Source organism: Physeter macrocephalus, chromosome 19 (assembly GCF_002837175.3).
Source record: "Physeter macrocephalus isolate SW-GA chromosome 19, ASM283717v5, whole genome shotgun sequence".
NCBI classification, from domain to species: Eukaryota; Metazoa; Chordata; class Mammalia; order Artiodactyla; family Physeteridae; genus Physeter; species Physeter macrocephalus.
Genome location: NC_041232.1, coordinates 17,547,395 through 17,572,021, shown reverse-complemented (window position 1 = coordinate 17,572,021; position 24,627 = coordinate 17,547,395). Strand labels below are relative to the sequence as shown.

At 40.5% G+C, this 24,627-nt stretch overlaps 1 protein-coding gene across 1 annotated transcript; it reads right to left on the bottom strand.

The window, feature by feature from the left end:
- Window positions 1-1,407: 1,407 nt before the first annotated feature.
- PPP1CC (protein phosphatase 1 catalytic subunit gamma) lies at window positions 1,408-22,408 on the bottom strand. Its single transcript, XM_028480231.2, has 8 exons — window positions 22,121-22,408; window positions 11,655-11,786; window positions 10,530-10,760; window positions 5,632-5,736; window positions 4,323-4,546; window positions 3,978-4,112; window positions 2,698-2,758; window positions 1,408-1,803 (listed from the first exon to the last, which is right to left on the bottom strand). Exons 1-8 carry the CDS (start codon window positions 22,173-22,175, stop codon window positions 1,733-1,735), a joined length of 1,014 nt encoding a protein of 337 aa, XP_028336032.1. The 5' UTR covers window positions 22,176-22,408; the 3' UTR covers window positions 1,408-1,732.
- Window positions 22,409-24,627: the final 2,219 nt, after the last annotated feature.

Sequence of the window (24,627 nt, the reverse complement as noted above, 5' to 3'; positions counted from 1 at the left end):
AGTATCAGGTCATAATAGGGCTACAAACAAAAGGCAGGTGCTACTTAGAACTCAGCCAATTGAGATGTTCATACACATGAAACAACTGGGATAAATTATAAAGCAACAAATAGCAAATATTTACTGAATACTATTGAGTCAGGCATTCTTCTGAACATATCTCATTACTTCATTCAGTGATTCACAATGAGAGGCAGATACTGTCCCTGTTTTATAGCTAGGGACACCGTGGCTCAGCATTTAAGTCACACACTCAAATCACACAGCTAGGGGAAGAGCCAGGACCTGGACTGAGTAGAACCACTAGCTTATAAAGGCAGATGTGACCTCAACTGCACACGGAGATAAAGGACAAATGAGAAGGTAAGGTTAGTGCAGATTGGGATTTACAAGGCAAAGCCTCGAGTTCTGTCATCACATACTAGTTTCAGACTACTTGAGTCTCTCCTAAGATCTTATGTCCTAAAACCAAAGATCGATTTTGTTCTCTACTTAACCAGTACTATGCCTGTTCTTTTTGGAAGAATTTTAAGCTAGATAATACACTCCACACTTTATAACCCAAGCCCAATGGGTTATAAATGGCCCAATTTTACAACTTTATAGGATTTTGAAATCCTACAAGTGATACAATCGATAATGTCCAGGGCATAGGTTAAAGATTTATGAAACTGACACCAATTATTGTTCATCATCTTCTTCTTGTAGTCAAAGAGATCTGGGAGAATATCATAAGTAAAATAATGCAAACTGAATTTGTCACAAACACGGAGCAGGAAGGAGCTAGAGCTCACGAGGTCACCCTCCTTCAAGGCAGGAGCACACTGGGGGTAAGGACACAGCCTATGCCTCAGGGCCAGAGCTTATAGTGCAGACTTTGCTCTTCTCTCCACAAGCAAATGTCGGTTCAAACAATCCCTCACTAGGAGGTCCTCTCCCAACTCCCTAAGAGACACCAGTTTTTGATAAAAGAAAGTGCTTTTCAAATGACACTCTCTCCACCCACTTTTAGTGTACTTGAGAGATTAATACGCATTCGACACACTTGTGACAAATGTAAAAGGACACAACACTGTGTTCCATATGAATTAGGGAACCGAGAAGAGAGCAAAGGTCTGTGTATAAAAACACTGGTGGTTGATTTATAATAATTTAAAAAGTAGCTCTTGAATTTTACTGCCAAGTTCAAATGAACCCAGATAAAAAGAAAACTATGGATACAGATGATGTCACAACTCACGAAGTCCCACACTTCCCTAAACAGTAGGGGAAGATAGCTCAATCTCATCGCTCGACTTCAGATACTTAGTTATATCCAGGTAAGAACTCGAAGAATATGAGCATCCATATTATAATCCATCTTGGAAAACAGACTATTTGAAGGAAGACAAATCCAAATTGAAACTGTGTGGTTTCCAGAGCAATTTATTCATTAAAGGCTACTCAATATGCCATCAACAGTTCTCCTGTATGTATTGTGCTGATAAACTGACACTGAGAGAATTTAACAAGTTCATCATTTAATAAGTCTGAATTTATTTTCACCACATGGTATTGTACATGGTCATCTGTTGAAACAGATTTCTTTTTAACAGATCTTAGTTTAAAAAAGTCATAGATACTGTGAGTTCTGTATAAACTGCTGGATAGTTAAGTTAGTTCCTTTGTTTTGACTTATAAGCCTCAACTTCACCGCAGAATAAAGAATGCAGGCCAAAGAAAGCATAATCAGTCACTCGTATAGAACAGTATTGTTTCTATAATTTGAAGCTTTCTGAATGGACGGGTTCAGGCCTGATGTAACTGTAAAAAGATTACTTAATGAATAGGCTATATGGAAATCGTACAAAATGTTATTAACTTTAATCATTAACAGCTTAAACAGCACTATGTTACTAACTGCTATTCAAACTCAAAAACCTGCTTTTGAATCCCCACAAAGGCGGCAGATGTACACAACCATGCCACCTTGTACTTAAGGGAGTGTCAATATATATTTCAACAGAAACTTTGGCTTCAGGAAAGAGTCACAAACATTTAAAATAATGGCTTTAATCATCATTTTAAGTATATCGCAGGGGAAAGTGTGCTTTCATTAAATATACATACCAGTGATGCTGGCAAGGTTGAAAGTTACTCCTAATGTTGATAGCTATAAAAACTAGCTTGTACATGATAAGACAATGAGAAAAAAAGCAATCCCTTTGAAAACAAAAAACAAAAAAAGAGTTCACAGTGGTTTGTATCCAACAATATGCATTTTATGACAATAACATGTACAGATTGAGCACCCTAGGGCTCTCTTTATATCCTAAAGAAAGTGAGCATTTACATTATTCATGGGCTGTACTGAATTTAAAAAAAGATCAGTTGTACACTCACCCCTTAGAAAGGATAAAATGTCCTGGGGTGTACAGCTTTAATACCATCATTAAAGTTGTTTGCAAAAAGGAACAGAGAACTAAACAAAACAAAACATTTTCCCTTGGGAGTGGAGAGTCTTTCATTTGCTGTTATAACCAGCAAATACTATTCATTAAGTCAAAAATGGAAGGGGGGGGCCCACAAACACTTTTTGAGCAAGCTGACCAATACACATTACACTTTTAAAAATGAAGGTTATACACTGTATGTTACAAGTCCGAACTAGGCAGTGTCAAAATGACATCTATTTCTTTGCTTGCTTTGTGATCATACCCCTTGGAGGTGTTACGGGCCTCGTGGCATTCGGCTTCTTTTTTTCTGCAGGTTTTAAAATCTGCAAAGATTCAAAAGACCATGCATTTTAGGAAATACACTCAACCTCAAATCTTAAATTTCACTCAAATCTTTTGTTCAGAAAGTGTTTTGTTTAAAACTGACCCAACAACTTGGAAGGCCCCACTGGCATATTAATACAAACCAAGCTGACAAACATTTTGGTAATAAATGCTCTGATGAACAGCTAAGATATATGAGCTAAACAAATTATTTTGCCTCTGGATAAAATGACAATTTTTGGAAGTCACACTTTTAGGTATCCCTTCTGATGGGGGGGGGGAAAGTTCTTTAGAATAGTGTCCCTCAAACCCCCAGGGCAGCAGTTCCCAACCTTTTTGGCACCAGGGACCGGTTTTGTGGAAGACAATTTTTCCACAGGGCGGGGCTGGTGGCGATGGTTCAGGTGGTAAGGCGAGCGATGGATGAGGAGCGACGGGGAGTGGCAAATGAAGCCTCAGTCGCTCACTCAGTGCGGCCCGGTTCCTAACTTGACCCCGGGGGTTGGGGGACCCCTGCCCTAGGGAATCGTGTCACAATCTCTGGGAGCTGCAAGCCCTCCCTGATACTTGGTTAAACACAAAAAACACCTGCTTTAATTCAGTTAACTGATGACTGACTGCCACATGACTTCAGTGGCTGTATTTTTGTTATGATTGGGCTAGCCTGAAGTCATACAAGTTTATTCATAACAAGTGAATGAGAAAAAGATTGAGGTAGACTTTATGTGTAAATGATTCTTTTGTGCCAAGTGAAGGCCAAATGATGTCATGGTGAATCAATAAGAGGTTTTATAGAAATTAGACTAGAGAAAAGTGGTGGGAGAAGTGAGTAATTACATAGCACATCTGGCACATGGCAGTCAGTATTACTTTCACGTGCAAGTGGTGATTTAATTTTAGCTCAAAGTTGCACCGACACTGTAGTTTTCGACTTATAGTAAAGGAGCCATAAGCATACGAAGCTAATATAGTGTGGTTTTTATGTATTTAAATAATGTAAAAACAGTTAAATTCAACAACTGGAGGAAGGGTTCTATGATAATTTTTTTCCTTTAAAAGGAATTCACTCATTACTGAACTAGGACAAACGCCAGTTAAGGGAAAATAAAAATTCAGTCTACTCAACATAAATGAATAGTAGGCAGAAAGTAGCACTTTTTAAAAAATCAGTAAAATTCAGACATAATAAAAGAAAACAATGCTGAAAGCAACCTCTACCTGAAAAGAACACATTAGTGTTTCGTCCACACTCATCATGGCACCTGCATTGTCAAACTCTCCACAATAATTGGGTGCAGAAAACAGAGTGACCAACTGCCTCTTTGCAAAAAATTCATATCCATCTTCAACCACCTTGGAGAGAAAACATTTTCAGTATAAGGAGGTGCAAATTTTAGGTGGGTAAAACCACTCTTCAGTTTCCCGTTGAGCCTGATATCCTGTAGCTCACACTTCCAGAGACGTTTTGTATAAATAAGCAATACCTACCCACCAAAATCAACAAGGAGAATCTGTGCTCACACACATGCTCTTAAGTGTACATGTAAAATTCAAAATCAATACCTGATGGGCTCTACATATAAGATCCAAATCATGCTTATGGAGAAATTTTGCAACCACTTCTGCACCAAATGTGAAGGACACTCCTCTGTCATTTTCACCCCAGCCTAAGACATCTTTATCGGGGTCAGACCACAAAAGATCACAAAGAAGACCTTGATCTGGTACGTCAGTTGGTCGCATAATTCGCCGAATCTGCTCCATAGATTGAAGATCTGGTGATAAACCTATTAAATGAAATTTTTAAAAAAATTGAAGAAAACAGAACTTTAAAAAGAATGTTAGACCTGCTGTATAAAAAAATAAAATAAAATTCAAAAATTAAAAAAATAATAATAAAAATAAAGGCTCATGTAGCAATGCTCCTTACTACTTAAAAAAAAAATTAAATTAGAAAGGATGTTACCACTTTAACAGCTCCATTTGTCTACAGAGACACCCAGTGACTCTTACAAAGGCTTACATTAAATCTTTGGCTACGTTTTCTTATTTAGCTTTGGTTTAAAAAAGGCAGGGGGCACTGGAACTTATTACATGCACTAATTTGCAAGGCACAGTGTGCTTAAATAGCATATGGAAAGTTACCTCAAAATACAGAGCACCCTGGTGACCATTTGTAGTGACTGGGCATAGAGGATGCAGACACTCAGGTGATGTAGCTTTCTAGGAAACCGACGCTGTCCAAGGACCATAAAATCTATCAGACCAGCTCAGATGTAGCTGACTCTCATATGAGTTTAAAATCACATGCCCAACTCTACCAAAACCAGTTTAAGTATATAAGGAAGGCAGGGACAGTGGATTTATTAAAATATAGTGAGTTGGCTCTTTGATGGTTATCTAATTTCTGACCATAGATGAAAAGAAATCCTCTTTGCAATTATTATTTTAATTACATAATATACAGCACAACCACCAAGCAAAATAACTTTTAAAATCTAAGTCAGAAAAATTTCTGAAAGGAAAGGATCAAAAACAGACCAAGGGGAAGTCTATTCACACATTTTCAGTATCCTAGAGGATCTATGGCACAGCATATTAATTGTTTATTTTATATTCAAAAATCCTTTTGCTCTATTTTCAAAGCTGTTACAGAACCCTTAATTCCCTATAACAAATCAAATGGGTACCCTGGACTTGTACCCAAATGATCCTGGATGTGCCAGAGGGGACCCAAGATGTAACACAGCAATACAGGAGTTACCTGACAAGAGGAAGGCATCCCAACGAGCTCATTGGGATGATAAATGTCAAAGTGCACACTCCTTAGAAGAGATCAAAATCTATGTGGAGTTAAAATCAGCCCGCATACCTCCATGACAGCAGAATATTTTCTCATCCACGATGGCTGCTATCGGTAAACAGTTAAAGCAGTCTGTGAAAGTTTTCCATAGTTTAATGTTATATCTTCTTTTACCTGTAAAAATTTTGGGTTGGTTAAAAAGAGACTGGTGTTCTGTAGGTACATTCCCTCAGGACAAGTCCTCCAAGGCAAGGTTCTGACTACCTTAAGTAAACAAAAACTATGCTTTTATTAAAAAAGAGAGAATCAGATATATATAATGCTTGGAGATGTCTGATTTATAAGCAACAACTTACAGTTTCATATGAAGTATTTTAAAATTCCATGGAAGCCTGAAATCAGAATTCCAGATAAAATGATTAAGGATAACCATTAAACCTCAACAATTATTTGATAACACCAACTCTGTTTGAAATCTAGTCTGTTTTCTCCACTCTCAACCTGCAAGTAGGTTCCTATTTCTAAAGGCAACTAAGAACAACTCACACGTGTGCCATTATAATCTTCCTTCTGAGGAAGCCTCTGAGAGTTAACACCCATCTCATCTACCACCCCCCCCAATAAGCTACTAGAACCATTTAATTCCCAGACCCCCTACATATTCTAGTAGGAAGCACAACGACTACAGAGGAATACAGATTGCTTACTGCAGGCACACCACGACAGCCCTAACATGCTGCACAAACACTGAGAATGCCACCCCCCCCCCCCAAAATGTTACAGGCTGGTTATATTCCCACCTCACCAAGCCATATATTCCATGCATTCTGGAGTCACTGTGTGCTCTGAACAGAAGCATACCTTTCGGGCACTGTTTCCACAGGAAAACTATGTTCTGAGTAAAAAACCAACTCATAAACCCTGGAAATACAAATCCTTCTGAATTGGATGAGGAAGACCCAATTGTTAGGGTGCCTTTGTCTCCTGTACACTCCATACTAAAAACACCAAAGGTCAAAGCACAATTTTACTCCTAAGCCAAGAGTTTGTCCTCAGTCTCTTCTCCATTTTTATCCTGTGGACACTGCAAGGTTTACAGCTTTCAATGTACCCTTTCTTTTGAGTTCGAGAAGGGCCCAAGCAACAGGCTTCCTGAACCACATCTTCCACTCCACTGCAAATCAAGTCAGGGAGAAAGTTTAGCACAGGTTTGAAACGCAATGCAAATTCAACAAACATTTGACTTCTCCCTTTGCAAAGGAGGATTTTTTGTTTTTTCTCCTAATAGTTTATGTTTCTCTATGACTGGGTATAACCCTCACCATGGTTCACCCTGTTTTGTATTTCTTTGGAGGCCACTAATTCCCTTCGTCCCATATCTTCCTTCACTGGAGTTTTCTGGAAGCTTAACAGAATTCCTCTCTACAAAAGCCTGAAGGGGAACCTGTGCACCTCCAATTTCCAACAATGGTAATAATACAAGGACAGGGCTGGGCTGTCCTAACCCCTATGTGCCTGTCTCTGAACAACATTCCAATGGCTCCCCTGGATTTTTCCTTTGCTCAGATGCTGCATTTGCCAGTGCCAACAGATTCTCTTCCTTCTTGAAGTCTGCTTCACTCCCTGATTCTTCAGTTTCACAACGCACTCCCGCTACTCTTATAGATTCTTTTGCTGTTTTTGTTGGCTTCTCTATCAAAAATTAAGATCCTTGGGCTTCCCTGGTGGCTCAGTGGTTAAGAATCCACCTGCCAATGCAGGGGACACGGGTTCCAGCCCTGGTCCGGGAAGATCCCACATGCCGCAGAGCAACGAAGCCCGTATCCCATAACTACTGAGCCTGCGCTCTAGAGCCCACGAGCCACAACTACTAAGCCTGTGTGCCACAATTACTGAAGCCCCCGCGCCTAGAGCCCGTGCTCCGCAACAAGAGAAGCCACCGCAATGAGAAGCCCATGAACCACAACGAAGAGTAGCCCCCGCTCGCTGTAACTAGCGAAAGCCTGCGCACAGCAACAAAGACCCAATGCAGTCAAAAATAAATAAATTAAAAAAAAATTTAAGATTCTTCCTCCTGTTGTCTCTGAGCATCTTAACTAAGTCCTGGGCTCCTGCTTCTTCTCCTCTCTACACTTCCTCCCTAAGGCCACTTCAGACCACTAGGAGCATCTGGCTCCAGGATTCCTGGATAACTGCCAAGGTCTCTTCAAGCTTCCAAATCCTCAGATTCTGAGCCAGAACCCCTAATGCAGTTTCCTATTACTACAGACCAGACAGCTCGGATATCAGAAAAGGATAACACACATTCACATTTTATCCAACAATAGATACTTCGGCTTTTCCAGGACTACAGTCATAAAATTGCGGGGGGCGTGGGGAGAAATTGTAGCATAGAGTGCTTCTTACACTTAGGAAGTAAGTCTACCACATAAAACAGTGGTTTTTAAATTGTTCCATGGAAATTTCCATTTGAATAAAATTTATCAGTACAATAAAATTTTAACAAAATTATTAAGGTTTTTAAAAAAAGTTGGCAAAGCATCAAATGAAAGCCACCTAAGTCAAGAACACTTTTAGGCCCACAAATAGACTGGGTGGCAAATTATACCTGCCTGATGGGAGAGGGGAAAGCTGGAGTACAAGGTCATTACATCAGTCTTGAGGATGAACAAGAGTCAAAACTGATTCCAATCAGTGCTGACCTTCTAAATCATAGGGTCTCACATTAAACAGAAACAAAAATTATGTAGCCAATACCCTTAGACTAGGATATATGTCACAACGAAGAGATCTTATGGATTTGAACTTCATTAATGAAAACATCAAAACACTTGCTAACAGCTGTGTAAAAAGGAACCTGTTCTAAAAAGTAGTACCTGTAACAAATACCTAAAACAAAATGTTATAAAATTATCTGCCTCTCATTTCATTACCTAAGGAGTAGTAACTAACTCCCTTACTAGTACTTCTCTAATAGACTCATTGTCAATATCAAGTATCTTTCCTGCCCAACTCAGGTGTCGCAGTCAGTTCAGAACCCACAGGATTTTTCTTCTGGGTAATCCCTCCTGCCTCATCCTGTTTTGTTTTGTTTTAAATTTTTTACTGAGGTATAGTTAATTTCCTCCAGCCTCATCTTATGAGCTGGGTCTCAGGGCCAGAGACATACATATATAGTCATGTAAGAGGCTGCGAGTACGAGGGCCAAGGCTATAAACATAACCTTTCTAGCAATGTACTTCTAACAAATACACTAGCTGAACACATCTGTGTGAAACTGAGATGGAAAAACACCATACCCTGAGAGACTATAGGTTATTATTACAGTCTAGGGGAGGGTCACAGTGACAATGCTTTACCAGTCTTGTTATAATTATACTGGCAAGTGCTAGTAATTCAAATTCCTTTTCCTCCCAGCCTGAACCCTCCCGCTGGCAGAAATGACGAATACAAAAGGAAGATGGAGGTAAGGATTTTTTAAAATTAAAAATAATTAAAAAAAAATTTTTTTTTAATAGTTACTTAAAAATAGCACCAACAAAAAAACTCTCCACCAAAACTGATTATTTTCAAGGCTTTAAGAAACTTGTTTCTGGGACTTCCCTGGTGGCGCAGTGGTTAAGAATCCACCTGCCAATGCTGGGGACATGGGTTCGAGCCCTGATCCGGGAAGATCCCACATGCCACGGAGCAACTAAGCCCGCGTGCCAAAACTACTCAGCCTGCGTTCTAGAGCCCGTGAGCCACAACTACTGAAGCCTGTGTGCCTAGAGCCCGTGCTCTACAACGAGAAGCCACTGCAATGAGAGGCCCGTTCACTGCAACGAAGAGTAGCCCTGCTCTCTGCAACTAGGGAAAGCCTCTGAGCAACAACGAAGACCCAACTCAGCCAAAAATAAACAATAAAAAATAAATAAATAAAATAAATTTTTAAAAAAGACTCTTGTTAAAAAATAATAATAAAATAAATAAAAGGCTTGGGCTTCCCTGGTGGCGCAGTGGTTGGGAGTCCGCCTGCCGATGCAGGGGACGCGGGTTTGTGTCCCGGTCCGGGAGGAGTCCACGTGCCGCGGAGCGGCTGGGCCCGTGAGCCATGGCCGGTGAGCCTGCGCTCCACAGCAGGAGAGGCCACAACAGTGAGAGGCCCGCATACCACAAAATAAATAAATAAATAAATAAATAAATAAAAGGCTTACTTCATTAAAAAAAAAAGAAACAAAAACTTGTTTCTGTCAATTATCAACTCAAAGTGCACCTCAACTAAATAATCCAAAATGGGCCATAAAATGTATGAATTATACAAATATTTTTAATTAGCTTCCCCCCCGCAAGTTTTGTTTTCTCCTTTCAGTACAATTTCAGATAGTAACTGCTATTTTTCCTGGGGTGCAGATGTGCCAGAAGGAAAAAAACTACATTACAAATTACAAAAAGTAATTATTTGTATATTGCAAGTTTCCATTTATATGAAATGTCTAGAAAAGGCAAACCTATAGAGACAGAAAGTAGATTAGTGCTTACACAGGGCTGTGGTGATGGTTGCATAACTATGAATTTATTTAATCACTGAATTGTACACTTAAGATGGATGAAGTTTACAAAATGAGATTTTATCTCAAAGTTGTCAAAAACGAAGCTAATTATGTGGACAGATTCTGAGTTGTACTAAGAATTAAATTATCTGTGACTATTCATCACAACAATTATCTTAAAGAAATCACCACTGTGATCGCTGCTTCCTAATCTAATCATCACATCATACAAGAATCCAGGGCATTATTATACTGCAATGAGTGCTATTTTTTACCCCAAGAAAGAAAAACCAGGATAAAAACAAGTTAATGAAATAGTAAACATGAGAAATTACAACACTAATCTAAACTCGCAAATCCTAACAGAAATATGTTCAGTTTATGACCAAGAATCTCAATTTGAGTAAATCTTCCTTAGACGTAGAAAGTACTTACATTCATCATAAAATCCATAAATTCTATTGATGCTGGCACATTCGTGGTTTCCTCTGAGAAGAAAAAAATTCTCAGGATATTTGATTTTGTAAGCCAATAAGAGGCAGATAGTCTCCAATGACTGCTTTCCCCGGTCCACATAGTCCCCAAGAAACAGGTAGTTGCTTTCTGGCGGGAAACCACCGTACTCAAAAAGTCGAAGCAAATCATAGTATTGTCCATGGATATCACCTAGAAGCAAGAATTTTGTTACATAGTGTCTTCATAAATATAGTCCAAACCACTAACATTACTAATTTCCAAACTTGTATCATATTTAGTTCAACTGAGCTTAGTGATAATTTAAAGTGTATGTGTGTATCCAGACTCTCACACAAAACTCAACTAATTGAGAATTTATTTTATGGAAAGGATTATTAATGCCTAGGCAGGCCTTCTTGCCAAGTAACACGGTTTTCCTTTCAGGTTGGCTGATCAATTTCAGATCTCCGACAGCTCAGTCTCTAGGGATCTTGTCAGCAGAAGTGCTGCGCTCTTAACAAGCCCTGGCCGGGTGTGAACAAAGGTGTACACACACTACACCCACCAATGCATCCGGCTTTCAGTGTCTCCCTGCTAGATAATGCCAGAGCATTTTACTTAAAAACAAAAACAAACACCACAAGATTCATCAATGCAGTCAAATATGTTAGAAGAATAAATATAGCATTTCTCAGATAGAGTTTAGTTTTTATACCAGTTATCTGCATCTATCATGTAGAAACAGAACTACAAAACGGCATATTTTTAGGCATAACCAGTGTTGCTTTAAGCTTAAATATAATCCCTATATAATCATAATTCAGGCCTTTTCTTAGCTCTCCATTCTGTTTCATTTCTTTCCTTTCTTCTGCAATGTTTATATTCGTTTAGCGAAATAATTTTAAGAAAATGCGAAGCACATCTAAGCACATTAAGTCCATTAGAGGTATTTATTCTAAAGCTACAATTATTTAATTTTAAGTAGTTCCAGGTTACTCATGAATAGTAAATGATTTTGTTGGCTAACACAAGGTCATCTATATATACTTGACTCAGTCAATCAATCACGTAACCAAAGATAACTGTTAGTGTGCCAAAACTTACCACATATTTTGAGTGGTGCTTCAAGTTCTAGTAGGATAGGCTGACTGAGAAAGATCTCCCGGGACTTTAAGCACAGTCCTCTGATTTCATTCTCCTGTAGCTGGACATTCTTACCAGGCTTGGACCCTCTCACTGTAGGGGAGAAAAACCCCAATTCAGTCAAGAGAAGTCAAAATAGGATTTAACGTAAAAATTAAAAATATCGGAAAAGGTAGAAGTTTTAAATAAAGAGGAGGCAAAAACATAGTTTAACTACTTTCTGGCTAGGCTTTATTTTCAGGACACTTATAAAGAACATGATTTTAATGCCTAATTAGAATCTTAAAATCTTAAGACAGGATTTCAGAGATTTAGTTGCATTTTCTACACCAAGGTAAGACTTCTTTACAGTATCCTGATCAAGGGGTCATCCTCTCTGCGTATGAATACTGTTAGAAAAGTCTTATCGCTTGCGAAATCAGACTCCCCCTGGGCACAGCTCAAGGCCTCAGTTCTGCATCCAAGACACACAATTGGCCTGGTTCACCTATAACCCGCCCACCAGGCCAGCTCTTTTTGCCTCTCGTCTTGTCTTGTCTTCTCCAGCCTTATAAATGAATTAGTATTTGTGTAGCAGGAGATTTTAGAGATTGTCATGTTACTGAGTTGGTTCTAAGAATTCCTCGTTTTAAAATGTGAGATTGGAAATGCTCAGATCTCCCCTCTCAATCAGTGTTTTTCAGAGGTCCACAGGTCTCTCAAGGGTCCCAGATTTATCTATGAAAAAACTTAAGTGTTGTTTTCATTTCATTAAAACACACTGTACGCTTGCTGTGCATATTTTGCTGTGCAACTTTCTGGGCCTGCATTTGTGAATACAATCATGCCTGTACAGGGCAAAGGATGTCAGTGTGTGCTGTGAGAAAGGTTTCCTAGTAATTTGAACAGATAAAAATTGAGAAAAGGCAAAAAGAAATCATGGCACAGCAACAAGTTCCCTAAACTCCCAAGTGCCCGCATCAGAGCACTCTGAGTTCTACGTACTATCAAAGTGAAGTACAAGATATCTTCTGGCCTTATAACAATTCATTTATTAGCAGGTAAGCAGTAGTAGGAAATAAAATTCTGTTTTGATTCCAGTTGTAACAGACTGGACAGTTATTAAATACATAATAAATAGCACTGAATTGCTAAATTTACCTTAATTTCACAGTTATGAACTGGCCTGCTTGCCAAAAACTCGCAGTCAAAGCCTTAATACTTGTTTTGTACAAAAGATTTATGAAAGCAAGCATTCTCCAAATTAGAATTGAAGCAAAAACACCGGACCAGACTAAATACAGAACTAAGGCTACATCTTTCCACCATTAAACCCAATATAAAGTGATGAGCAGATTAAATCAATGCTGTTAATTTAAATTTTATCAGTTTTGGAGGCTTTGTTTGTATTCAAAATCACAAAATCATTTGGCGTAATAGCTGAACAAGAGCAACAGGTTTAACTGGTTTGTATCTAGCTTTGTTCTGTAAATATCTAAGTAACATTACAGAGTAATAAAACTACAAGTAAAAAAACTCTGATGTCTGTTGAGAATTTTTTTCCATTAAAAAGGGCTGTGTCCAAGTTTGAGAAATGTTGTCTTAGGGGAAGCCATCCTTCAGCCTGAATGGCCACTGAAACTGAATTCCCTGAAGAAACAAGTTTTGAGCAGAAATGGAAGGGTGTTTTTTTTTTCAATGAAAGACAATAAATAAGAAAGGATGACATTTGAGAAGAGTCAAACTCTTGAAGGGCACACAAGAAAATGTTGAGTGCGCTGAACTGGGAGCCAGAAGCCCCAAGTTTCTGTCTTGATTTTATAGCTTGGGCAAATCACCTCTTTGGACTCCAAAATATGTAACTAAACTAAATGACTGCCAGTCTCATTCTGATCAAATATTAAGAAACAAGAAGTAATTAAAGGGAAAGCATAGTAAGGATAATCTTTTGAGGGAATTACGCAAAACAGACACATATAATATTTACAACAGCAACTGAGCTATTTGTATAACGAAAAATGATTTTTTTTCAGAACCAAAGTAATTTTTTCTCTCTAGACACACAAAGGAGAGAACTCAAGAAATACTCCCAATGGAAAGATAGTGGGATCCCTGCTTCACTGGCCAGAAAACCCCAATCATTAGTGATTTTACCACAAGTTAGCCAGAAGCTTGGGCAGACTAGCCAACAGGAAACTTTATTTTTGGCTAGGGGACTCCTAGATGCTTCTGGTTTCAACCATAGGCTATTCTCTCCCCGCCCCGTACGCGGGCCTCTCACTGTCGTGGTCTCTCCCGTTGCGGAGCACAGGCTCGCGACGCCCAGGCCCAGCGGCCACGGCTCACGGGCCCAGCCGCTCCGCGGCATGTGGGCGGACTGGGGCACGAACCCACGTCCCCTGCATCGGCAGGTGGACTCTCAACCACTGCGCCACCAGGGAAGCCTCAGGCTATTCATTTAATATGAATGCTATCATATTACACCAATGCCATCAGATTAAATCAATGCTGCTAATATAAATTTTACCGGTTTTGGAGGCTTCCCACTACCACCGTTAGACATAGTTCATGGTAATTTTAGTTCTCTTATTCTGTTTATCCCTCAAGTGGGAGTGTACAGAGATTAGTAAAGAACAATACTAACAATTTAAGAAGTATTCCTAATGTGGAGCGAGGATTTTTTTTTAATTGGGGTACTGCTGTTTTACAATGTTGTGTTAGTTTCTACTGTACAACAAAGTAGGGATCCCTGTGCTATACAGCAGGTTCTCATTAGTTACCTGTTTTATACCTATTAGTTAGTGTGTATGTGTTAAAACCAATCTCTCAATTCATCCACCCCTGCCCCTTGGTGTCCATACGTTTGTTCTCTACCTCTTCTGCCTTGCAAACAGGTTCATCTGTACCATTTTTCTACATTCCACATATATGCACTGGAGTGAGGATTAAATGCAGTTTTTCCAGAACAAATCAAGATATATTTTATATTTGATGAACAGCACTCATTAAAAACAACATAGTCCCAAAGCTTCTTAAATTCCCTACAATTAGCTCAAAAAACAAAATTATAAAAATAGAAACTGCCAAAACCATCTATCAACTGGCGAATACCTGCTCATCTTTCCTGACTGCTTAGATATCACTTCACTCTGGAAAACCTCTCTTAGCCATCTCCTCTCCCCTCAACAAGCCTGCTTTACGCTTTCAGAAATGCTCTCACAACACCTGGTCACTGCCCAGCACACACTGTGTATTATAATTGCCAGTCTGCTTCCACCTATTCATCTGGACCTCCTGGTAGAATGTAAACGCCAGGACCACGCCACTTGCTCTGCAGTGTACATGCCCATGGTCAGTACATGGTAGGTGCACAAAATCTGTTGCACGAATGAAGTCTGAATAAATCTCTGTTAATTTGTGGCATTACAATTAGCGTGCATTCCAAGCTATATACTTTTGATTAGCAAAAAACAAGAACAAAAATTGTGTCTGTGCCTTAATATTACAAAGCAGTAGTGTTATTTCCCCATAGGCTTTACTGGAGTTTCTAGTTGTGAAAATTTAGGATTACTCTTAAATTTCAAGTTGAAGATAATTTATGCAACAGAAGATAAAGATTTCAAAATGGGTTTTGGCAGTCTGAGTGAACACTGTAGACATTTCTTTAAAATGGCCTATTAGCTAACAGCATAAAAATCTACTTTCACTGTTGTCAGTGTCCATCAAATAGAATCATGCATTAGTTGTAGCTAACACGAACCGAGCACTCCCCAGGCTTTATACTGCCATTCAACACAACAATCCCAGGAGGTTAGGCACTGTCACTTCTTTGGGTTACAGGCTGGAAGAGGCTCAGTGACTTGGTCCAAGATCACAGAGCTTGTAAGGAGGACACCAGGCCCTGACTGACTCTAGGTCTGAAGCAGTGCTTCCACCAGACCACCCTCCCAATTAAGAATTTGTTCTTCATCTTGAAAATAAGTTTAAAATATACGGTATTAACTTAGAAACAAAACAAATGAAAGCAAGTAAACTAGCACATAACTGTTTTGTCATTTTACAAATTCATAAGCAATAATAAAGATGAAAAAGTGAAAAAAAAAGGAATTTGTTCTTCATTAAACTTCTGAACCAAAGGAGTATAGGAAAAACTAGTGAAACTCCAACATACAGTCCTTGTTCCCTAAGAAAAATTTGATATGGGATATAAAATCATAAGGCATCCTTACATATAGGAAGCATTAAATAAGAACTAAATGATGTAATCTGTTTAAGACTTTCAATATTCATTTTTACCATGCTTCATTCAAATATTCAACAAAATAGTTGCTGGGCACCACTACATGCCAGACCTTGTGTTGGATGCTGGGGATACCCGGGCAACAGGACAGACAACCCTGTCCTTTTTCTTGAGCGGTTTACATTCTAGTGGAGGATGCACAAAATAAGACAAACTAGGTAACCGCAGATTATTATAAATGCCGTAGCTAAAACTAGCCATCCATAAAAACTATAAAACTAAAAGTTTATCTCAGGGACATCTTCAATACCATTAAAAACACAAAGGCTTGAATATCTACTTTATCGCTATTAGCTACAAAGAAAAAATGCAAACAGTACAGCTCTGCTCAATAAAATCAGTCACTACTTCGTGGTTTAAAACCCTCACTGTGCTCTGTGCATGATGGGAGAAACCTACACAAAAAGGAGACCCTAGGTGGGAAACTCAAGGGCTGTCTCCTCATGATACCTTCCTAAGTAGTAGTTCAAACTGCATGTATCAAATTATTTCAACAATTGCCAACAGAATCAAAAATATTCCAACAAATAAGAACTCCATTTTCCAGGTGGAATGTTTCTCCTAAGTCCAGGTGCGAGGCAGGCACTGCATGGAAATAAAATCAGCAGGCACAGGGAACATACGTAGGTTAGTGATTGATAGATCAAAACGGTCAACTTAGATCTTAAACTTAGATCTTAAATGTGTGATTTCTCTCTCTCTCCCTCTTTTTTTTTTGCTGCACCGTGCGACTTGTGGGGGAACAGCTTATGGGATCTTAGTTCCCAGACCAGGGATTGAACCCGAGCCCTGGACAGTGAGAGCTCAAAGTCCTAACCACTGGACCGCCAGGGAATTCTCAAACGTGTGATTTTTGAGTGAAAACTTTTCTTTATCTGGTTAAAATGGTAGATTCAGAAAAAAATGCACTATGGCTGTTACCAGCAAGGACTGCTCTGTTCTAACTTATCTGATCATTTATTTATCTGGCAAATCGCTAACGTGAGCACATGATAGAAACTCCCATGCAATTTTACTGAAAACAAACTGATAAAAACCTGATACAATAAAAGAGTGTCACTGGTGATTATTTGCAATGCCAGCTCTTTCTCACAAAACATTAACTTTTCTGACAGCCTGGTAACAAAGCAGAGATAAAAACCACAGAGGGAAATTTAAGACTACTCCGGGATTATTTACGAGGAATAAGCAAGTATTCTTCTTGCACCTTAACTGTTAAAAGAAGATCATAGAAAAGGAATAGCATACCCACCAAAAAGCCTCAGCTGAACTACAATCAAGTTTTAAAACCTAAAACTGGCACAACCGGTGTAAAAATAAATCAACAAGAGATTTTGCTAATAAGATAATCCTATTAAAGTAGGTGGCAATCTTAACAATATGCCACATCATCCTCATTTCAGTGACAATCAATAACCTCACAATATTTGACAGATTTAGTAAAATAAAACCTCAAACCAAAACAAACAAAAAACAGTGAATATTTGTAACATTAAAACTTTCCTGCAAACAATGGAGTTCTTTTCTACAAAAAATATAAGCCACAAAAATGTTAATCGAGAATCACTTGGTTTCTCTGCAAAGTCACCAGCAGGAAGACATCCACTTTCTGGCCATCTTAATTTCTAAACCACCCCTGCCCCATCCTGACTTTCCTAACTGCTGGTGTTATACTTTGGGCATTTAAAGGTGACAACAATTTTCTCAAGGCAGATAATCAGGATATAGCTGCGAAACACTGTCTGTTGCTCTCAATAAAGAACCTTGAGTTTTCTACACCTAGAGTGAAGCCAATTTATCGAAAAATGTTTAACTCTCTACAGTCTAGCCACCAATTCTGATAAACTACCACTGATTAGACTTCACATCTGAACCTACGTTTGTAATGAGTGGTTTTCATTTTCATAAGCCTTAATATCAGTGACATACACTCTCCTCTAGATGAGGGATGCCAGTAAACCCCAGAGTAGGGGTGAAATTGGAGATTTCAGAAAAAACATCAAGACCATTAAGTAAATCATCTATTTTTACATGCTTTGGATACAGTGGTCTGATCCTAAAACATAAACATTTGTCCCAGAATTCTATAAACTCCAAAGAGATTGAATCCTTCCTTTTTCTTCTTGAATAAGATTTTCCAGTTTCCTCATTTACAAAGCAATTCATATCAGAATATTATCTCCTTCACAATTCAATCTTTAAGGTCTACTAACAGCCGTGAGTGTAAAATAAGTGAAATGACTTCCCTGCCTCAAGATCAGTAATCCTCACCCTAGTCAAGCAGACTGACTAGCAATGGCACATACTTTTGCAGAATAGGTTACTATAGGACTGCGGTTTCCCAGATATAAAACAATCTCACCAACCTCTACCGCAGACGGGCTACCAATGCATGGCGCAGCATGGCATGCATTTCCCCAGCTTGGAGGAGGAAAGCCTGGCCTCCTGCTCCTGGGGCTAACATTCCCTCCCTCAAGCACAACAGAATGACACACACCATCCCGTCAAATTTCACTGCTGCCTCCTGCTACTGACAGGCGAGGAGGCACTTGGGCACAAGGAGAGTAATCCTTCCCACGCCGTGGTTTAGGATTGGTGCAAGCTGCTGATCATGCCTCTAAAAGAGCTTTCTTGCCTTACCTTATAGGAGAGGACGCGGCATACAACTGACATGCGGGAGGGGTGGGAAGAGCAGGGGGCTCACAACACAGACTTCTTGTAACTTAGAGTATTAGTAACACACTACTTTAATATTACTGTCTTTATCAACAAAATGCCCTATGATCATTGATTCCAAAAAAAGCCTCTAATGGGTAAAATTATCTGGTGTGTAAAGAAAAAATAATTGCAGAGGTCTCATTAGGAAAGATTATTTTTGTTTTCTTTGGTCAGCATTTTAAGATTTTTTTTTCCTTTTTGCCATTACGTTTGTCCTTTATTATCTTCAGGACCACTGTCTTTTAAACATTACAATATAAACATATTTCATTTCACACCGAAAATCTAAACACACGGGTTACTTTTACAAGTCAGGGGATTAAGTTAGTAAACGCTGTCTGAGGGCCAGGGCAGAGGTCATATTTAAATCACTAAAGCAAGTCAAGCAATTGCAGAGCTTGGCACAGTCTTTCAGTTTGACAACCGCCATCTTCAGAGCCAAGATGCTTCTGGCAAATCAGGATGTGAAAATAAGTTACAACTGCCTGCTTTGCAAGAAAATCGCTAGCCATCAGCGCTCCCTGAACGAGATCACATACAAAGTTACTCTGCCTCAAACCTCACTTTTCTCCAACACAGTAGGACTATGAGACAAATCAGCAGCTGGCTTATTCTCTAAATCCAAAGTTTTACTGTGCAGTCATTTAAATAAGTGAACATGAATGATACGAAGGAGTGACAACCTTAAGGTTTTATCACCTACAAGGCAGAGATCTTCTGAGGTGGGTTGCAAAAGTGATGCCTCCTTAAGGAAAATCCACTAAAATGTTTAGAGTAGAAAAGAACTGCAAAGCTGTAGTGACTAAAATCTAATACCAACATGGTATTCTCTTAAATAAGACTTCACTTTTGAATGGTCTTTTTAGTACTACTACCAAGCTACTTCTCACTTAGCTTGTACAGTCCTCCACCTTAAAAAAGGAGACAATCTCTAACATGTAAACAATTCTAACAAGGCCACAAAACTCACATTTCCCTCCGTTTTCAGATATACTCAAATCTTAGTTAAAGTTTTTAGAGGAAAAAGTTTGTGGGGCATTAAAAAAAGGAATCACAGAACTTATTAACAACCTTTTCTACCTTGGATTATATATATACTCAATGGATCATTTTCAACCGTTTCTCTGCCAATTTAACATTGACTAGAAAAGAAGGAAATTTACGTCTGTTGAGCCGCTAGCTTATTCCCGAGGAATTAAAACACAATGCTTTATTAATTTCAATGAAAAAAATGAAACGTTAAAAAAAATCTGGTTTTCAAGTACAAAACATGTGTAGAAATTATTAATAAACAAAGATTGATCTCATTATAAATGATCCAAGTTTATCAAGGCAAATTTCTTAGCACAATTTAAAAAACAAGATTAAAATTAACAAAATGTTATATGAATACAAGAGTTATGGGCAACCCTGAAATTAACACGACTTACCTAATCTTAAAATTCTAATGTTTCTAATCCAGATTCCATTTTTTCCTGCCTTCTCAACGAAATAAAGCCAGCTCTTAACTAGTCACACGTGTCCCTGCATAGATATGCAGAATTTACAATTTTTGAATGAAAAAAAAATTTTTTAAGTTCTTTTCTTATTGCAAACTGTTTTAATCCGTTTCTGACCCACTGCTGCCTCACATAAATCAAAGAACTGTAGTAACTAGTATTAAAAGTGTGGTTCTTCGGTTTGCAGAGCAGAAGTTGAGACACAGATGTAGAGAACAAGCATATGGACACCAAGGGGGGAAAACCCCAGGGAGTGGGGATGGTGGTGTGCTGAACTGGGCGATTGGGACTGACATGTATACAATGATGTGTATAAAATTGATGACTAATAAGAACCTGCTGTATAAAAAAATAATAATAATTATTAAAAAGAGAAAATAAATACATTCATGAAGGTGCAAAAAAAAAAAAAAAAAAGTGTGCTTCTTAAATAAATGCCAGGTACTGAACAAATAAGGTTTTCACCCACAAATGGCAGCAACATTTCAGGGGTCTATTTAATGGGTTTTTCTTTTAAGAAACTATAAAATGAAAAAACCTTACAGAGATTAAGAAGAGATATTTTTAGGAGTTTCATTCTAATGACTTAATCAAAAGATCTGCAAATTCTAACACCAGAACTGTCCAACTGTTTATACTCTCGACTCCATCTCTCACAGCATTTATAGTCCAACAATATTGTAGAAATGTAAAAAGGCAAAAAGCAGTTAAAACTCAGCCAAATCTACATTATCCAGCATTCAAATTAAGTAAGGGATTTGAATTCTTTCAAAGTTTGGAATTAGACGTTAGTATTGATAGATGTGCTCTGGAATTTGGGGGGTGATGAGGGGTGATTTCATTTCGGCGTCCCTCCTTAAAATCCGAACTTCATCCGTCTCCCACATCAATATAGATCAATCGCCAGGCACCTCACGAGTCTTAGGTCAGCCAATATTTAAGATTTGTTTTAACCTTTGCTCAACCACTGGACACCTCCTTCCTTCATACATAGGGTGACTTGAATGACTTCTAGTTGCTGGCTGCCTGGGTTTGAAACTTGACTGTTACTGTGTGACCTTGGTCAAGTGACTTCACTTCTTTGAGTCTTATTTTCCTCTGAAAAACAGTAAAAAATAATAGCACCTACCTCGTAAGGCTGTTGGGAGTATTACATGAAATCTGTGTAAAGTGCTCCAAAAAATGCCTGACACACAGTAAGCGCTTTAGAAGCACTGGCTAATATCATGACTGTATTTATCCGATGAACACAAAGCGCTTAACCCACAGCCTGGCACATTGGAAAGATCCTAACGAAACTGTCATCACTGCTGGCTTCTCGGTTCAGAGGCACGTTCAGAAAAGAGCGCGGAGACCTCTTCAAGATAAGGACAACTTAAAAAGAGTATTTGGAAGGGCAGGAGGAGATGAGTTCCAACATCCCCTTGAGATATGAACGTTCGTCACCAAATAACAAGTAATGGGCCCCTCGACCTCAGCCTCACAAAAAATAAAAATGAGCAGGATAGGAAAGAAGCCCCCAAGCCCGGTGGAATCCATATCCCCATCATGATACTTTCCAAGAGAACGAGGACCAGAAAGTTCGTAACGTGCCGTCCTGTAAGTTGGACTGGGGCCCCCAACCTTCATCCAAAGATTGGTCGGCTGTGCGGGGCGCACTGGGGTACGTACCGGAAACGTGGGGGTGGGGAGCGGAGTTTTCAAATTTCAAGGCCAGTAGGAAGGCTGAACCCTCGTGCAATGAATGAGTGGAGCCAGGAGTGTCCGCGGGTTGGCCCAAGTGCGGAACCCCGGGCAGCCTCCCTCCCGCTGCAGCCCCCGGCCCGCGGGCGAACTCGCGGGGCTCACTCCTCTCGGTGCTGCAAGTCCAAAAGGCCTCCCAAATCCCCCTCCCCCCGCGAGTGCCCGGAGCCGCCCGCCGCCCCCTTCACCTTCCAGCAGCCGTTGGATGATGCTGTCGATGTTGAGTTTATCTATATCCGCCATCGCCTTCCCACCGCCGACCCTCCCGCAGTGGCGCCGCCGCCGGCTCGCGCCCGGGATTTACACCTCCTTTCCCACGCCACGAGCACAGAGATGGTGGTGGCGGCGGTGGCAAAAGCCGCGGCGGGTCCACCCCAACCGCCCCGCTCCCTGCTTCCTCCTTCTCTCCCCACTGGAACCACGAGAAGAACAAAATGGCCGCCGACTCCTTAGCCAGCCTCGGGCGGCGCACGGATGCGCGCGGGGAGTGCAGTGGCCCGGCCGGGACTTCTTTATGGGCCATAGGGCACCCGGGAGGGGGCGGGGCCAGAGTGCGGAAGGGGGCGGAGACAGTTGAGCGTAACCGCTATAGCGCGCGGAATCCTTCCGCCAAACGGGCCGAGCAAATAGGCCCCCTGGCGGGAGCATGAGTTACAAAGTTGCACGCGGGATTTGGGGTTGGAGGAGAAGATGCAGCTGTGTACCCGAGGATTGCGGGCTCCGCGGGACGCTGTTCACTGGGTCCAGGTTTTGCAGACCTGGCCATGTGAAAAGCCCACGGAGGGGATTCGGGAGTCCTGGAATCTCCCCTTAAGTTAAATCTGGGGTGGAGGTGAACAGGGAGGATAATAAAGAGAGGTAGGTTGACTTTCTTTGGTTTCAGATTTGCTGGGATTTGGAGGAAAGGGAAAGGTTTATTTGATGACTAATAAAGAAACTCCTCTCCCAGGTAAATAAAAATGTTAACAGTTATTCTTTCTGAGTGGTGGAAATATGGGTGTTTGTATGTACGTTTTTTGTGCGCTCTGTAACTTACATTTGGGGAAAAATTGTTTTAATCCACTCTCAAAAAAATTTTATCATCCCTATCTTTGGATTGTCTTTCTTGAACTCGGGAAGTTATATAATCATCGGAACGGTTACCCTGATTCCAGCCAGAACGAAGATGAGCGAGCGTGTGCAGCAGATAAAGGGAGAATTTGCAGATTTCGCGCGTCGGAGCTTGAGGCCGGAAGAGAAGAGCGAGTGTGCACCCACGGGCATTGCGGGCGGGTCCCGGGTTCTACAGACACCCCGGGAAAATTTGGCCCATTTCCTTTGGCTTCCCAGTCTCCCCAAGTGCATCTCTCTCTAGGAGACCCCTCCAAAATGTGCCACCTCCGGGGGCTATATGTCGCTTCTAGCTTGGTTTTGAAGTGCAGTTTACACTCAGCAAACACATCTGCTCTCTTGCATCCTGACCTTTTCATTTAACTGCTTTTTCCTGCAGCGCTTCACAGTTTGCAAAGCCTTTTCCCTCCCCTAGAGAAATTAATTTTGTTTCTCAAGGCACGCAGGATGCACGAATTCCCATCCTGAAATGCCATCGAGGTGATTGCACCACCCGGGCATCCAATCTCAAAATCGGTGTTCACCCCGCCCCGACCGGGGGCCCAAGCGGTGGTGGGGCCCAGGCTCCTTGCACATGGACCTATGGCCTCCCTGCTGCCAGCTTGGGGGAGTTAGGGTTCAGAGCTCCCCTTGCTTGGCTCAGCTGCTCACTTCACTTTCCCCAGTCACCAACTCACTCTCCTGCGCCGTAACTCTGTTCACCAGAAGACACACAAGTGTCATTTGTCAGCCCAGGGCACAGAGCCCAGTTGGTGACATCGGAGTTGATGCCCAGCGCCGCTGTGAACAGCTGGCTGTCAAGGTCAGGGTTGCTCTCCCTGGAGTCCACGAGACTTTGGGCTCCTCCAAGGCGCATTAAGGCAATGGCAATTAGAGAAGGAATATCAAAGACAGCGATTCATTCAGCAAATATTTATGGAGCACCTACTCTGTGCCAAGCATTGTTCTAGGCGGAGAAGCAGGGGTGAGCAAGAAAGACAAGGCCCTTCTCTCATGGAGAGACATCTAGTAAGCCAGACAGACAAAAAACAAAGATGCAAATAAAAATAGAAGCTTCTGATAAATACTAGTGGAGAAAAACAAACACTGCACTTGTTTTCTTTGTATGTGTCAAAAATTATCTCACTGAATCCCCAAGATAATCCTAGGAATTATGTACTATTCCTAGCACACCCATTTTACAGATGAAGTGAGACACACAGAGGCTAGGTTGTTTGCTGAAGGTCACACAGGTAGTAAGTTTCAGAGCCACAGCTGGAAGTCAGGACAGCCAGAAACCAAAGCCCTTGTTCATATTAAATAAATTCCCACTGCAAACCCCCAGTACCTAGCGCAACTCTGGCACACACTAAGCACGTAACAAATGTGGGAATGGTCTAAACACATCTCTATGGACAATAAGAGTACCATAAATTTCCATGCGCAAAGTAGCAGGTGTGTTAACCTATGCTGACGTCATCAGGGCTGGAGGAGAGCTTCAGACTGGACTGGGACACGGGGAGGTCCTCTGTCCACATGCCATTCTCTGCCAGGCAACTCCCCTCCAGAGTCCAGTTTTGCTGAAACGTGTCTAAGAGAATTAGCT